Source organism: Strongylocentrotus purpuratus, unplaced genomic scaffold (assembly GCF_000002235.5).
Source record: "Strongylocentrotus purpuratus isolate Spur 01 unplaced genomic scaffold, Spur_5.0 spur5_scaffold_8, whole genome shotgun sequence".
NCBI classification, from domain to species: domain Eukaryota; kingdom Metazoa; phylum Echinodermata; class Echinoidea; order Camarodonta; family Strongylocentrotidae; genus Strongylocentrotus; species Strongylocentrotus purpuratus.
The window spans coordinates 22,672,609-22,690,899 of record NW_022145614.1 but is presented as its reverse complement, the minus strand read 5'-3'; the positions used below and the strand labels follow the sequence as shown (position 1 = coordinate 22,690,899).

The following is an 18,291-nucleotide window of genomic DNA, read 5'->3' as shown; positions in this document are numbered from 1 at the left end:
GTCATTTATTAATTATAATTGTGATTAAGTTATTAAAAAACATCAATAATTCTTGGTTTCGTTTTTTCTAGGACGCACTGTATACGCACATCAATAGTTGAAACATTGTAAACATTTTCTTTTTTATTTATAAGAAATTGCCCTTGAGATATTTCTTTAAAATGTTTTTTTCCAATTTCATCTTATTTGAATCTTTCAGTTGATACTATTCCACCAGTGGTGAACTGTCCTCAGGATTTCACCCAGACTGTCGAGTTTGGTACAACATCTGCATCGGTTAATTTTGTTACACCTACTGCAACGGACAACAGTGGTGTAGCCATTCTTGATTCCAGCAGCCACTTACCAGGGGCTTTCTTTGTAGTTGGTCAAACTCAAGTTACCTACAGATTTAGAGATGGATCAAACAATTTTGCTGCAACCTGTCAATTCTTTGTCAATCTTGTAGCAAGTAAGTCTACCATTGCATCACAACATCACATGTGTATGTCCAATGATAAGGATTTAAACAGTACCGTGTGAGTCAAATTAAAGTTTACACCTAGAAAATTGCTAATCATTGAAAAAATTATCTATGAACAGAAGACTATTATACATCTTTTGAAAGAGTGTTTTATCCCAAATCATTAAGTATAATTTTTGTGTGGTATGTGCTCACGCTTGGATGAACAGGAGGCATTTGTTTGTGAGAGTACAAAAATCGGCTTGTGTCAAAGGGATAGTTGAGTTCTGTTTTCAGACCGCGAATGCCTTCAAATTAGTGCATGGTTATTGCTCTTATTTTTATGTATGACATTTCTAGTGCCCTTTTAGAACATAAAATTGCTATGAAGGTAATTTTAGACCCCAAAATGTAGGAAATTTAGCCAATAGGATCATACCAATTTAGCTCCACTTTAAAAAAAAATATGGTGACCGTTAATTAATTATTTAATTTAAAATAACAATACATGGACCGGCTCGGCTCGACGTAATACAACACGCAAATGCCAACAAAAAATCCAACATCAGCATTGGCTGAAATACGACGTAAAAGGCGCTATTTCATTTTTTCAAAGGATTTTTCAAATTATCTAATATTTGTGGTGGTACACAATTAGTATTAGAAATCGTAATAATTATGGATATTTCAGCCGTCTCTGAACCAATTTTGATCAAACAAAGATGATTTTGTCATTTAAATTGTATGTTCTTTAAAATTTGACACTCAGTTTTTCATTATTTCACAAAAAAATTATTTTGTGTCAGCGCCCTCTGCAACAGATCCCTTTAAGCTAGTAATGTATCGCAGGCAGATTTGGTATCCGATATATACCCCTATCATAATGTACATTGTAATGCGAAATTGCAACTTCGGCTGGATGCGGAGTTGCGTTGCGCGGCAGCTCCTTAACAGTCCCTTCTTTTACTTTTTAGCGAATCAATGGCACAATTTTTTTCTGTCACATGCATAATCTTAGTCTTTGCTGCGTTGAATATCATGTTATTCCTATGGGCCCAAAAATGCAGAGCATTTAGATCATCTTAGAATTGGACTTCATCAATCGGAGTACATCATCAGCAAAGAGAACACATTTGGGAAAATCTGAGAGAGGCAAGTCGTTGACAAATAAGTTGAACAGCTTTGGTTCAAGGACACTCCCTTGGGGGTACCCCTGATTGGAGGTAGAGCCCATGAAAATAACACGTTGAATCTGCCCAGAGGAAAATGAACATATCCAGTGCCACAATTGACCCTGGATATTGAAATCTACAGCTAGTTTAGAGAGCAAGACAGGGTGAGGCATTTTGTCAAAGGCATTTGAAATATCAAGGAACACAGCATCTATTCTTGTTTGATGTCTCCATACCTGCCAACCCTTCCGAATAATCCGGAATATTCTGTTTCGGGGGATTTCTAGGACCTGAAAATCTGGATATTCCGAATTTTCAAAATTTCAATTTTTTTTTTAAAATAATTTTTTTAAATAAATTTTTTAATACATTTATTTAGTGCTAAAGCCAAGTTAAGCTTGTTTTATAATGTGCTGCGATTTCAGAGTTCATGTATTATGTGCATTGAATGGCTGCATGATCGAGCAGCAATTTTTATTCGCTTTTTGGTACAGATTTACTGCGTATTGCCATAATACACTGCCGCTGCAAGTGCGATTTCTTATTTTCAAAGGCATATCGTGCTAAAAATTCCTAATTCTTATTTTCAAATGTTGGCAGGTATGTGTCTCTTGTCCATGGAAGAACTCCAGTTGTGTAATACATTAACCGATTGGGTCACGCAACTTCTTCCTGCCGTAAACTCATGTTGGTTAGTACAGAGCAAACCATATGAATCAATGTGATTGTGCAAGGCAGATGCCACAAATCAATTCAGTAGCTTACTGAGTAAGATTTGAAATTGGTTGACTCCTCAATTATTTATTATTCTCAAATTTTATCTTTCAGTTGATAGAACGCCACCTGTTGCCACATGCCCTGCGGATATCCAGCGGGAGGTTGGATTAGGTCAAACGAGTATTCAAGTCTTCTTTACTGCACCTACTGCAATAGACAACAGTGGACTAGCCCCGACAATTACTTCTCAAACTCATGCAACAACGGATTTCTTTACCATTGGTAACACCCAAGTTACCTGGACCTTTGCTGATGCCAGTGGAAATCAAGATTCTTGCAGCTTCAATGTCAATATTGTACAAGGTCAGTGTTACTTAAATAATGCTTATTTGAGTTAATGACATAAACCTGCATGGATTTTCCTCAGAAATTAAAAAAAAAATCCTTTTGTAACTGCAAAATATCTGTATTATCGGTTTACACTGATGTTTCTGCAGCTTTGTAGATGGCAAGGAATATATTAAGGTAATTGCAGCTTTGTTTGTCATACAGGTCAGTATTACTTGGGAAATAAAGTTTGATTTAAGAATTGAATGTAAAGACATCAACCTAAAAAAATAAATGATATCCTTTATAAATAAAAAATAAAACATCTAATGATCATCTCTTTTTTTAATAGTTAATTTGATCCAAAAAAACTAAAAGTTTGATTCTTTTGCAGAAGAATCACCTTGTATATATCTACCAGTTTATGTTTCAATCCTGTAGTGTTGCAAGTGTTCTTTAAAAGCTTGCATACATGTACATGAACTGTGTCATAGATTATAGAACTGAAAAAGTTGAATGTGGTTATAACTTGGGAAGACATTAGAGTAACTGTTGCTATACATACAGTGTACATGGCCAATTTTAGACTCTTTTGGGTGTCAATTTAAAGTACATCAATACTGTATTACTACATTCTTGAAGCCTGGTTCCTGATATTCTACCTATTAGATTACAGTGTTCATGTATAAAATGTATGAGTCATCACAATAGCTCCATTCAATGAAATAGGTTGGTTAGTTTTGGGGATAATAAGACCAATAGTGCATACCGGTAGTGAATATCTAGTTGATGAAACAGTTCATGTAGAACACAAGCATGTGAGCAGGTACAAACAAAGACATTTTTCGATGACATACAAAATTTGTCCAACTTGTTATACCTGTGTACCAAAATGTGGAATAATATTTCTAATAATCAGCTGCGTTTAATGAAATAGTATTTGGATATAAAAAACTCTTATTTGGGTCTTTTGATGAACAGTTTCTTCTCAGTTTTTACTATGTTTATTCTTCGAGCATTCATGGTTAGCATTGTTTAGTATTTTTTAAAAACCTTTTTATGCATTGATCCATTCATCGAGATTGAATTCTGGAGGCATACATCTGTATAATGCATGCTTGCATTATATTAATTGTAGCATAGATTATTATTTCCATATTTTGATTCTTCTTACTTTTAAACTTGGTAAGATATTTTAGAGCCTATGTTGTTATATATGCATAGCCATTCAGTTTTTTATAGCTCAATCAGTTGCATCATTATGATATGTTTTTCATGTAGTTCTTTGCAAGACACATTCTCTGCCATTTTAAACTAAATTAATTCATACAATATTGCTACAATTTTACAATCCTGGTTCCTAATATAACTGATAATATATGTGTATATGCTACCCACCGAATTTTAGTGTGATTTGTCATTGCTATATAACTCTAGAATCGTTTGAGGCCATAACTTTATTTGAGGTATAATTAGCAGCTCTTTGATAGCTCTGGGGATAATACAACTAAAATGTTAAGCTTCCAGAAAACTGTGGGTCTCATTACCGAGAAAATGTAGGGAAAGACATTTTCTATGGACACATGTATGAAGGTAAAAATGTGAAAATCTTGTGAAAAGATTTGAAATAAGTCTGACTTCTTGTACATTTATTCTTCCCAAATGTTATCTATCAGTTGATAGAACGCCACCTGTTGCCACATGCCCTGCGGATATCGTGCGGGAGGTTGGATTAGGTCAAACGAGTACTCAAGTCTTCTTTACTGCACCTACTGCAATAGACAACAGTGGACAAGTCCCGACAATTACTTCTCAAAGTCATTCAACAACAGATTTCTTTAACATTGGTAGCACCCAAGTTACCTGGACCTTTGCTGATGCCAATGGAAATCAAGATTCTTGCAGCTTCAATGTCATTATTGTACAAGGTCAGTATTACTGAAATAATGCTTATTTGAGTTAATGACATAAACCTGCATGGATTTTCCTCAGAAAAAAAAATCCTTTTGTAACTGCAAAATATCTGTATTATCGGTTTACACTGACGTTTCTGCAGCTTTGTAGATGGCAAGGACAACATTAAGGTAATTGCAGCTTTGTTTGTCATACAGGTCAGTATTACTTGGGAAATAAAGTTTGATTCAAGAATTGAATATAAAGACATCAACCTAAAACATAAATGACATCCTTTATAAATATAGAATAGAACATCTAAAAATAAAGTTTGATTCAAGAATTGAATGTAAAGACATCAATCTAAAACATAAATGATATCCTTTATAAATTAGAATAGAACATCTAATGATCATCTCTTTTTTTAATAGTTAATTTGATCCAAAAAAACTAAAAGTTTGATTCTTTTGCAGAAGAATCACCTTGTATATATCTACCATTTTATGTTTCAATCCTGTAGTGTTGCAAGTGTTCTTTACAAGCTTGCATACATGTATATGAAATTTTTCATACATTATAGAACTGAAAAAGTTGAATGTGGTTATAATGGGAAGACATTAAGAGTAACTGTTGCTATACATGTACATACATGGCCAATTTTAGACTCTTTTGGGTGTCAATTTAAAGTACATCAATACTGTATTACTACATTCTTGGAGCCTGGTTCCTGATATTCTACCTATTTAATTACAGTGTTTATGTATAAAATGTATGTGTCATCACCATTGCACTATTCATTTAAATAGGTTGGTTATTTTGATGGATAATAAGACCAATAGTGAATAGTGAATATCTAGTTGATGAAACAGTTCATGCAGAACACAAGCATGTGAGCAGGTACAAAAACAGACATTTTTCGATGACATACAAAATTTGTCCAACTTGTTATACCTGTGTACCAAAATGTGGAATAATATTTCTAATAATCAGCTGCGTTTAATGAAATAGTATTTGGATATAAAAAACTCTTGTTTGGGTCTTTTGATGAACAGTTTCTTCTCAGTTTTTACTATGTTTATTCTTCGAGCATTCATGGTTAGCATTGTTTAGTATTTTTTAAAAACCTTTTTATGCATCGATCCATTCATCGAGATTGAATTCTGGAGGCATACATCTGTATAATGCATGCTTGCATTATATTGATTGTAGCATAGATTATTATTTCCATATTTTGATTCTTCTTACTTTTAAACTTGGTAAGATATTTTAGAGCCTATGTTGTTATATATGCATAGCCATTCAGTTTTTTATAGCTCAATCAGTTGCATAATTATGATATGTTTTTCATGTAGTTCTTTGCAAGACACATTCTCTCCCATTTTAAACTAAATTAATTCATACAATATTGCTACAATTTTACAATCCTGGTTCCTAATATAACTGATAATATATGTGTATATGCTACCCACCGAATTTTAGTGTGATTTGTCATAGCTATATAACTCTAGAATCGTTTGAGGCCATAACTTTATTTGAGGTATAATTAGCAGCTCTTTGATAGCTCTGGGGATAATACAACTAAAATGTTATGAAGCTTCCAGAAAACTGTGGGTCTCATTATCGAGAAAATGTAGGGAAGGACATTTCCTATGGACACATGTATGAAGGTAAAAATGTGAAAATCTTGTGAAGAGATTTGAAATTAGTCTGACTCCTCGTACATTTATTCTTCCCAAATGTTATCTATCAGTTGATAGAACGCCACCTGTTGCCACATGCCCTGCGGATATCGTGCGGGAGGTTGGATTAGGTCAAACGAGTACTCAAGTCTTCTTTACTGCACCTACTGCAATAGACAACAGTGGACAAGTCCCGACAGTTACTTCTCAAAGTCATTCAACAACAGATTTCTTTAACATTGGTAGCACCCAAGTTACCTGGACCTTTGCTGATGCCAATGGAAATCAAGATTCTTGCAGCTTCAATGTCATTATTGTACAAGGTCAGTATTACTGAAATAATGCTTATTTGAGTTAATGACATAAACCTGCATGGATTTTCCTCAGAAAAAAAAAAATCCTTTTGTAACTGCAAAATATCTGTATTATCGGTTTACACTGACGTTTCTGCAGCTTTGTAGATGGCAAGGACAACATTAAGGTAATTGCAGCTTTGTTTGTCATACAGGTCAGTATTACTTGGGAAATAAAGTTTGATTCAAGAATTGAATATGAAGACATCAACCTAAAACTTAAATGACATCCTTTATAAATATAGAATAGAACATCTAAAAATAAAGTTTGATTCAAGAATTGAATGTAAAGACATCAATCTAAAACATAAATGATATCCTTTATAAATTAGAATAGAACATCTAATGATCATCTCTTTTTTTAATAGTTAATTTGATCCAAAAAAACTAAAAGTTTGATTCTTTTGCAGAAGAATCACCTTGTATATATCTACCATTTTATGTTTCAATCCTGTAGTGTTGCAAGTGTTCTTTACAAGCTTGCATACATGTATATGAAATTTTTCATACATTATAGAACTGAAAAAGTTGAATGTGGTTATAATGGGAAGACATTAAGAGTAACTGTTGCTATACATGTACATACATGGCCAATTTTAGACTCTTTTGGGTGTCAATTTAAAGTACATCAATACTGTATTACTACATTCTTGGAGCCTGGTTCCTGATATTCTACCTATTTAATTACAGTGTTTATGTATAAAATGTATGTGTCATCACCATTGCACTATTCATTTAAATAGGTTGGTTATTTTGATGGATAATAAGACCAATAGTGAATAGTGAATATCTAGTTGATGAAACAGTTCATGCAGAACACAAGCATGTGAGCAGGTACAAAAACAGACATTTTTTGATGACATACAAAATTTGTCCAACTTGTTATACCTGTGTACCAAAATGTGGAATAATATTTCTAATAATCAGCTGCGTTTAATGAAATAGTATTTGGATATAAAAAACTCTTGTTTGGGTCTTTTGATGAACAGTTTCTTCTCAGTTTTTACTATGTTTATTCTTCGAGCATTCATGGTTAGCATTGTTTAGTATTTTTTAAAAACCTTTTTATGCATCGATCCATTCATCGAGATTGAATTCTGGAGGCATACATCTGTATAATGCATGCTTGCATTATATTAATTGTAGCATAGATTATTATTTCCATATTTTGATTCTTCTTACTTTTAAACTTGGTAAGATATTTTAGAGCCTATGTTGTTATATATGCATAGCCATTCAGTTTTTTATAGCTCAATCAGTTGCATAATTATGATATGTTTTTCATGTAGTTCTTTGCAAGACACATTCTCTGCCATTTTAAACTAAATTAATTCATACAATATTGCTACAATTTTACAATCCTGGTTCCTAATATAACTGATAATATACAGTATGTGTATATGCTACCCACCGAATGTTAGTGTTATTTGTCATTGCTATATAACTCTAGAATCATTTGAGGCCATAACTTTATTTGAGGTATAATTAGCAGCTCTTTGATAGCTCTGGGGATAATACAACTAAAATGTTATGAAGCTTCCAGAAAACTGTGGGTCTCATTATCGAGAAAATGTAGGGAAGGACATTTCCTATGGACACATGTATGAAGGTAAAAATGTGAAAATCTTGTGAAGAGATTTGAAATTAGTCTGACTCCTCGTACATTTATTCTTCCCAAATGTTATCTATCAGTTGATAGAACGCCACCTGTTGCCACATGCCCTGCGGATATCGTGCGGGAGGTTGGATTAGGTCAAACGAGTACTCAAGTCTTCTTTACTGCACCTACTGCAATAGACAACAGTGGACAAGTCCCGACAGTTACTTCTCAAAGTCATTCAACAACAGATTTCTTTAACATTGGTAGCACCCAAGTTACCTGGACCTTTGCTGATGCCAATGGAAATCAAGATTCTTGCAGCTTCAATGTCATTATTGTACAAGGTCAGTATTACTGAAATAATGCTTATTTGAGTTAATGACATAAACCTGCATGGATTTTCCTCAGAAAAAAAAAAATCCTTTTGTAACTGCAAAATATCTGTATTATCGGTTTACACTGACGTTTCTGCAGCTTTGTAGATGGCAAGGACAACATTAAGGTAATTGCAGCTTTGTTTGTCATACAGGTCAGTATTACATGGGAAATAAAGTTTGATTCAAGAATTGAATATAAAGACATCAACCTAAAACATAAATGACATCCTTTATAAATATAGAATAGAACATCTAAAAATAAAGTTTGATTCAAGAATTGAACGTAAAGACATCAATCTAAAACATAAATAATATCCTTTATAAATTAGAATAGAACATCTAATGATCATCTCTTTTTTTAATAGTTAATTTGATCCAAAAAAACTAAAAGTTTGATTCTTTTGCAGAAGAATCACCTTGTATATCTCTACCATTTTATGTTTCAATCCTGTAGTGTTGCAAGTGTTCTTTACAAGCTTGCATACATGTATATGAAATTTTCCATACATTATAGAACTGAAAAAGTTGAATGTGGTTATAATGGGAAGACATTAAGAGTAACTGTTGCTATACATGTACATACATGGCCAATTTTAGACTCTTTTGGGTGTCAATTTAAAGTACATCAATACTGTATTACTACATTCTTGGAGCCTAGTTCCTGATATTCTACCTATTTAATTACAGTGTTTATGTATAAAATGTATGTGTCATCACCATAGCACTATTCATTTAAATAGGTTGGTTATTTTGATGGATAATAAGACCAATAGTGAAAAGTGAATATCTAGTTGATGAAACAGTTCATGCAGAACACAAGCATGTGAGCAGGTACAAAAACAGACATTTTTCGATGACATACAAAATTTGTCCAACTTGTTATACCTGTGTACCAAAATGTGGAATAATATTTTTAATAATCAGCTGCGTTAAATGAAATAGTATTTGGATATAAAAAACTCTTGTTTGGGTCTTTTGATGAACAGTTTCTTCTCAGTTTTTACTATGTTTATTCTTCGGAGAATTCATGGTTAGCATTGTTTAGTATTTTTTAAAAACCTTTTTATGCATCGATCCATTCATCGAGATTGAATTCTGGAGGCATACATCTGTATAATGCATGCTTGCATTATATTAATTGTAGCATAGATTATTATTTCCATATTTTGATTCTTCTTACTTTTAAACTTGGTAAGATATTTTAGAGCCTATGTTGTTATATATGCATAGCCATTCAGTTTTTTATAGCTCAATCAGTTGCATAATTATGATATGTTTTTCATGTAGTTCTTTGCAAGACACATTCTCTGCCATTTTAAACTAAATTAATTCATACAATATTGCTACAATTTTACAATCCTGGTTCCTAATATAACTGATAATATACAGTATGTGTATATGCTACCCACCAAATTTTAGTGTGATTTGTCATTGCTATATAACTCTAGAATCGTTTGAGGCCATAACTTTATTTGAGGTATAATTAGCAGCTCTTTGATAGCTCTGGGGATAATACAACTAAAATGTTAAGCTTCCAGAAAACTGTGGGTCTCATTATCGAGAAAATGTAGGGAAGGACATTTCCTATGGACACATGTATGAAGGTAAAAATGTGAAAATCTTGTGATGAGATTTGAAATAAGTCTGACTTCTTGTACATTTATTCTTCCCAAATGTTATCTATCAGTTGATAGAACGCCACCTGTTGCCACATGCCCTGCGGATATCGTGCGGGAGGTTGGATTAGGTCAAACGAGTACTCAAGTCTTCTTTACTGCACCTACTGCAATAGACAACAGTGGACAAGTCCCGACAGTTACTTCTCAAAGTCATTCAACAACAGATTTCTTTAACATTGGTAGCACCCAAGTTACCTGGACCTTTGCTGATGCCAATGGAAATCAAGATTCTTGCAGCTTCAATGTCATTATTGTACAAGGTCAGTATTACTGAAATAATGCTTATTTGAGTTAATGACATAAACCTGCATGGATTTTCCTCAGAAAAAAAAAAATCCTTTTGTAACTGCAAAATATCTGTATTATCGGTTTACACTGACGTTTCTGCAGCTTTGTAGATGGCAAGGACAACATTAAGGTAATTGCAGCTTTGTTTGTCATACAGGTCAGTATTACATGGGAAATAAAGTTTGATTCAAGAATTGAATATAAAGACATCAACCTAAAACATAAATGACATCCTTTATAAATATAGAATAGAACATCTAAAAATAAAGTTTGATTCAAGAATTGAACGTAAAGACATCAATCTAAAACATAAATAATATCCTTTATAAATTAGAATAGAACATCTAATTAGGCTTGAGTCGGTACGGTCGATCACACCGGGACCCGACCGTTGCCGTCGGGTCCCGGTTTCGTTTTTTGAGAACCGGTGCTCCGAAAAAAATAATGAAATATATAAGAAATTGCAGTTTTGGACACCACTAAAATCAATCCACCCTAAAACTTAAGTATTTAATTGTTACCAATCGTATTCTAGCTCATCCAGAATCGATCCGAACTGCTGATATAAATATGGGTTGCAAAGCAGTTCGCCCCATGGGGTTGTTGTTGCCAGCTGCTAGCTAGTTAGTACTGGCCGGGTCTCTCGGCAGAATTAATAAATCAGGTTGAAAGAAACATTAATGTTTGAATAATAAAACGACTTTCTAAAAAGTACTTCTTTACAACATACCGATCGAATAATTTTTAAAAGACAAAATATATATTTTTTCTTTGATTTTGAACACCGCATTCTTCTTTTAAAAGCTGAAAATGACTTGGTAATCACAAGAAGTTTCGATACGGATAGCTGTTGCAATGCAAGTTCAGACTAGTCTCGGAAAAATGCGCAGTGCTCCTTGTTATAGCTATAATGCGTGCCAGAACGAACCCAAACAAAGACGTGATCGTAACGAGAAAAAAAATCATTAAAAACTACGAGAGCACAATTGGAAAGACAACTACTCAAAATTATCGTAAGCAGATACATAACTTGGAGGAAGAATACAATAGTTTTCCAAGAAAAGCCACATAAATAGTGATATTTAATGAGTTACTATAGGTACAATCATTATCGGAATGGCCTGCTGCAATATATCTAAACGTGTTTAAATTGAACACGAGGCAAATACCGCCCTCTACGGTAAAAAGCAGTATAACAAAGGATTCGAGTATTTGCAGCAGGCCATTCCGATAATGATTGTACCTATAGTAACTCATTAAATATCACTGTTTATGTGGCTTTTCTTGGAAAACTATTGTATTCTTTGTCCAAGTTATGTATCTGATTATGGTAATTTCGAGCAGTATATCATTCCAATTGTGCTCTCGTAGTTTTTAATGATTTTTTTCTCGTTACGATCACGTCTTTGTTTGGGTTCGTTCTGGCACGCATTACAGATAACGAGGAGCACTGCGCATTTTTCCGAGACTAGTCTGAACTTGCCTTGCAACAGCGATCGTATCGAAACTTCTTGTGATTACCAAGTAATTTTCAGCTTTTAAAAAAAAGCATGCGATGTTTAAAATAAGAGATAAATATTTATTTTTGTCTTTAAAATATTATATGATCGGTATATTGTACAGAAGAATTTTTTAGAAAGCCGTTTTATTATTCTAACATTCATATTTTTTGACAAGATTTATTCAACCTGCATAAATCAAAATGGCGGCTCGATTGTAGTCTTTATATTTTTGCTCGAGTTTTTTTACTTTTAGAGGCACGATAATGGCACTAAACATCGCCAATCATGGATGAATATATAATGTCAAATGGAAGAATATACCAATCTGTGCCGAGGTATGCATGTGTTGATTTATTTGACTGATAAAAATGTCACTTTTAAGGGACATACTGATGATATGCGCTTTTTATAGAGGCAAGTGACAAATCCTGCGAGCTGATTTCGGGACACCGGGTCCCGACCGGTGCAAGGCCGTCGGGACCCGGTTTATGAAAATCCCGACATGACTCAGGCCTACATCTAATGATCATCTCTTTTTTTAATAGTTAATTTGATCCAAAAAAACTAAAAGTTTGATTCTTTTGCAGAAGAATCACCTTGTATATCTCTACCATTTTATGTTTCAATCCTGTAGTGTTGCAAGTGTTCTTTACAAGCTTGCATACATGTATATGAAATTTTCCATACATTATAGAACTGAAAAAGTTGAATGTGGTTATAATGGGAAGACATTAAGAGTAACTGTTGCTATACATGTACATACATGGCCAATTTTAGACTCTTTTGGGTGTCAATTTAAAGTACATCAATACTGTATTACTACATTCTTGGAGCCTAGTTCCTGATATTCTACCTATTTAATTACAGTGTTTATGTATAAAATGTATGTGTCATCACCATAGCACTATTCATTTAAATAGGTTGGTTATTTTGATGGATAATAAGACCAATAGTGAAAAGTGAATATCTAGTTGATGAAACAGTTCATGCAGAACACAAGCATGTGAGCAGGTACAAAAACAGACATTTTTCGATGACATACAAAATTTGTCCAACTTGTTATACCTGTGTACCAAAATGTGGAATAATATTTTTAATAATCAGCTGCGTTAAATGAAATAGTATTTGGATATAAAAAACTCTTGTTTGGGTCTTTTGATGAACAGTTTCTTCTCAGTTTTTACTATGTTTATTCTTCGGAGAATTCATGGTTAGCATTGTTTAGTATTTTTTAAAAACCTTTTTATGCATCGATCCATTCATCGAGATTGAATTCTGGAGGCATACATCTGTATAATGCATGCTTGCATTATATTAATTGTAGCATAGATTATTATTTCCATATTTTGATTCTTCTTACTTTTAAACTTGGTAAGATATTTTAGAGCCTATGTTGTTATATATGCATAGCCATTCAGTTTTTTATAGCTCAATCAGTTGCATAATTATGATATGTTTTTCATGTAGTTCTTTGCAAGACACATTCTCTGCCATTTTAAACTAAATTAATTCATACAATATTGCTACAATTTTACAATCCTGGTTCCTAATATAACTGATAATATACAGTATGTGTATATGCTACCCACCAAATTTTAGTGTGATTTGTCATTGCTATATAACTCTAGAATCGTTTGAGGCCATAACTTTATTTGAGGTATAATTAGCAGCTCTTTGATAGCTCTGGGGATAATACAACTAAAATGTTAAGCTTCCAGAAAACTGTGGGTCTCATTATCGAGAAAATGTAGGGAAGGACATTTCCTATGGACACATGTATGAAGGTAAAAATGTGAAAATCTTGTGATGAGATTTGAAATAAGTCTGACTTCTTGTACATTTATTCTTCCCAAATGTTATCTATCAGTTGATAGAACGCCACCTGTTGCCACATGCCCTGCGGATATCGTGCGGGAGGTTGGATTAGGTCAAACGAGTACTCAAGTCTTCTTTACTGCACCTACTGCAATAGACAACAGTGGACAAGTCCCGACAGTTACTTCTCAAAGTCATTCAACAACAGATTTCTTTAACATTGGTAGCACCCAAGTTACCTGGACCTTTGCTGATGCCAATGGAAATCAAGATTCTTGCAGCTTCAATGTCATTATTGTACAAGGTCAGTATTACTGAAATAATGCTTATTTGAGTTAATGACATAAACCTGCATGGATTTTCCTCAGAAAAAAAAAAATCCTTTTGTAACTGCAAAATATCTGTATTATCGGTTTACACTGACGTTTCTGCAGCTTTGTAGATGGCAAGGACAACATTAAGGTAATTGCAGCTTTGTTTGTCATACAGGTCAGTATTACATGGGAAATAAAGTTTGATTCAAGAATTGAATATAAAGACATCAACCTAAAACATAAATGACATCCTTTATAAATATAGAATAGAACATCTAAAAATAAAGTTTGATTCAAGAATTGAACATAAAGACATCAATCTAAAACATAAATAATATCCTTTATAAATTAGAATAGAACATCTAATGATCATCTCTTTTTTAATAGTTAATTTGATCCAAAAAAACTAAAAGTTTGATTCTTTTGCAGAAGAATCACCTTGTATATCTCTACCATTTTATGTTTCAATCCTGTAGTGTTGCAAGTGTTCTTTACAAGCTTGCATACATGTATATGAAATTTTCCATACATTATAGAACTGAAAAAGTTGAATGTGGTTATAATGGGAAGACATTAAGAGTAACTGTTGCTATACATGTACATACATGGCCAATTTTAGACTCTTTTGGGTGTCAATTTAAAGTACATCAATACTGTATTACTACATTCTTGGAGCCTAGTTCCTGATATTCTACCTATTTAATTACAGTGTTTATGTATAAAATGTATGTGTCATCACCATAGCACTATTCATTTAAATAGGTTGGTTATTTTGATGGATAATAAGACCAATAGTGAAAAGTGAATATCTAGTTGATGAAACAGTTCATGCAGAACACAAGCATGTGAGCAGGTACAAAAACAGACATTTTTCGATGACATACAAAATTTGTCCAACTTGTTATACCTGTGTACCAAAATGTGGAATAATATTTTTAATAATCAGCTGCGTTAAATGAAATAGTATTTGGATATAAAAAACTCTTGTTTGGGTCTTTTGATGAACAGTTTCTTCTCAGTTTTTACTATGTTTATTCTTCGGAGAATTCATGGTTAGCATTGTTTAGTATTTTTTTAAAACCTTTTTATGCATCGATCCATTCATCGAGATTGAATTCTGGAGGCATACATCTGTATAATGCATGCTTGCATTATATTAATTGTAGCATAGATTATTATTTCCATATTTTGATTCTTCTTACTTTTAAACTTGGTAAGATATTTTAGAGCCTATGTTGTTATATATGCATAGCCATTCAGTTTTTTATAGCTCAATCAGTTGCATAATTATGATATGTTTTTCATGTAGTTCTTTGCAAGACACATTCTCTGCCATTTTAAACTAAATTAATTCATACAATATTGCTACAATTTTACAATCCTGGTTCCTAATATAACTGATAATATACAGTATGTGTATATGCTACCCACCAAATTTTAGTGTGATTTGTCATTGCTATATAACTCTAGAATCGTTTGAGGCCATAACTTTATTTGAGGTATAATTAGCAGCTCTTTGATAGCTCTGGGGATAATACAACTAAAATGTTAAGCTTCCAGAAAACTGTGGGTCTCATTATCGAGAAAATGTAGGGAAGGACATTTCCTATGGACACATGTATGAAGGTAAAAATGTGAAAATCTTGTGATGAGATTTGAAATAAGTCTGACTTCTTGTACATTTATTCTTCCCAAATGTTATCTATCAGTTGATAGAACGCCACCTGTTGCCACATGCCCTGCGGATATCGTGCGGGAGGTTGGATTAGGTCAAACGAGTACTCAAGTCTTCTTTACTGCACCTACTGCAATAGACAACAGTGGACAAGTCCCGACAGTTACTTCTCAAAGTCATTCAACAACAGATTTCTTTAACATTGGTAGCACCCAAGTTACCTGGACCTTTGCTGATGCCAATGGAAATCAAGATTCTTGCAGCTTCAATGTCATTATTGTACAAGGTCAGTATTACTGAAATAATGCTTATTTGAGTTAATGACATAAACCTGCATGAATTTTCCTCAGAAAAAAAAAAAAACTCCTTTTGTAACTGCAAAATATCTGTATTATCGTTTTACACTGACATTTCTGCAGCTTTGTCGATGGCAAGGACAACATTAAGGTAATTGCAGCTTTGTTTGTCATACAGGTCAGTATTACTTGGGAAATAAAGTTTGATTTAAGAATCAAATGAAAAGACATCAACCTAAAAAATAAATGATATCCTTTATTAAATATAAAATAAACATCTAATGATCATCTATTTTTTTTAATAGTAAATTTGATCCAAAAAAACTAAAAGTTTGATTCTTTTGCAGAAGAATCCCCTTGTACAGTGCGTCCTAGATAAAACTAAACCAAGAATTATCAATGTTTTATCATAACTTACTCACAATTATAATTGATAAATGACACATATTTGGAAAGGTTAGATCCTCCTCTTTCATTTGATGCAACTCATAATAATGCATATTTCACGTATGAGTGATTAAAATCAATTTGAAGAGAGGAAGCCGAAAAGTCGTTTGGCGGGCGGTATCTGAATTTCAAGGAGAAAATCAAATTTCTAGAAAGTTGAGTTTCTGCCCTTTCATATGACACCTCATTCAGGAAAAATGAGCTAGGAATAACAAAGTTCTGTTTGTTTAAAGTAATGCTTGCATTTCCATGATTTGATTAAACGAATTTGTTTCACTGGGTGCCTGCCGTATCAACAAACGAACTTCACAAAAGACTTAACTCCGTTTCGTTGACAATCAGCCGTAGACGAAAGACTTCATGCATGGCTAATTGTCAATGAAACAGAGTAAAGTCTTTTGTCAATTCTGCTTTTTGCTACGGCAGGCACCCAGTGAAAATGAATTTGTTTGCTAAAATTATGAAAATGTAAGGGCTACTTTAAACAAACAGAACTTTGTGATTCCTTGCTCATTTTTCCTGATTGAGGTGTCATATGAAAGGGCAGGAACTCAACTTTCTAGAAATTTGATTTTCTCTTTGAAATTCAGATACCGCCTGCCAAACGACTTTTCGGTTTCCTCTTTTCAAATTGCTTTTAATTACTCATGCATGAAATAGGCATCATAATGAGTTGCATCAAATGAAAGAGGAGGATCTAAGCTTTCCAAATATGTGTCATTTATTAATTATAAATGTGATTAAGTTATGATAAAACATCAATAAATCTCGGTTTTGCTTTTTCTGGGACGCACTGTATATCTCTACCATTTTATGTTCAATCCTGTAGTGTTGCAAGTGTTCTTTACAAGTTTGCATACATGTACGGTATATGAACTGTGTCATAGATAATAGAACTGAAAAATTTGAATGTGGTTATAACTTGAGAAGTCTTTAAGAGGAACTGTTGCTATAAATACCTGGCCAATTTTAGACTCTTTTGGGTGTCAATTTAAAGTACATCCATACTGTATTACTACAATTTTACAATTCTGGTTCCTAATATAATTGATAATATATGTGTATATGCTACCCACCGAATTTGAGTGTTATTTGTCATTGCTATATAACTCTAGAATCGTTTGAGGCCATAACTTTATTTGAGGTATAATTAGCAGCTCTTTGATAGCTCTGGGGATAATACAACTAAAATGTTATGAAGCTTCCAGAAAACTGTGGGTCTCATTATCGAGAAAATGTAGGGAAGGACATTTCCTATGGACACATGTATGAAGGTAAAAATGTGAAAATCTTGTGAAGAGATTTGAAATTAGTCTGACTCCTCGTACATTTATTCTTCCCAAATGTTATCTATCAGTTGATAGAACGCCACCTGTTGCCACATGCCCTGCGGATATCCAGCGGGAGGTTGGATTAAGTCAAACGAGTACTCAAGTCTTCTTTACTGCACCTACTGCAATAGACAACAGTGGACAAGTCCCGACAATTATTTCTCAAAGTCATTCAACAACAGATTTCTTTAACATTGGTAGCACCCAAGTTACCTGGACCTTTGCTGATGCCAATGGAAATCAAGATTCTTGCAGCTTCAATGTCATTATTGTACAAGGTCAGTATTACTGAAATAATGCTTATTTGAGTTAATGACATAAACCTGCATCAATTTTCCTCAGAAAAAAAAAAAAATCCTTTTGTAACTGCAAAATATCTGTATT

The 18,291-nt window shown here is 33.2% G+C and overlaps 1 protein-coding gene across 7 annotated transcripts in view; it reads left to right on the top strand.

Annotated features, from left to right (window-relative positions):
• LOC587453 (mucin-17) overlaps positions 1-18,291 on the top strand; it is a 151,038-nt gene that overhangs the window by 18,708 nt on the left and 114,039 nt on the right. For 6 of the 7 annotated variants that reach the window (XM_030975375.1, XM_030975373.1, XM_030975371.1 and 3 more), the window contains exons 5-13: positions 200-451; positions 2,443-2,694; positions 4,335-4,586; positions 6,302-6,553; positions 8,276-8,527; positions 10,248-10,499; positions 13,897-14,148; positions 15,868-16,119; positions 17,934-18,185. In XM_030975375.1, the coding sequence (XP_030831235.1) occupies positions 200-451; positions 2,443-2,694; positions 4,335-4,586; positions 6,302-6,553; positions 8,276-8,527; positions 10,248-10,499; positions 13,897-14,148; positions 15,868-16,119; positions 17,934-18,185 (2,268 nt within the window). The remainder of the gene's footprint in view (positions 1-199; positions 452-2,442; positions 2,695-4,334; positions 4,587-6,301; positions 6,554-8,275; positions 8,528-10,247; positions 10,500-13,896; positions 14,149-15,867; positions 16,120-17,933; positions 18,186-18,291) is intronic. The other variant, XM_030975374.1, reaches the window with a different exon arrangement.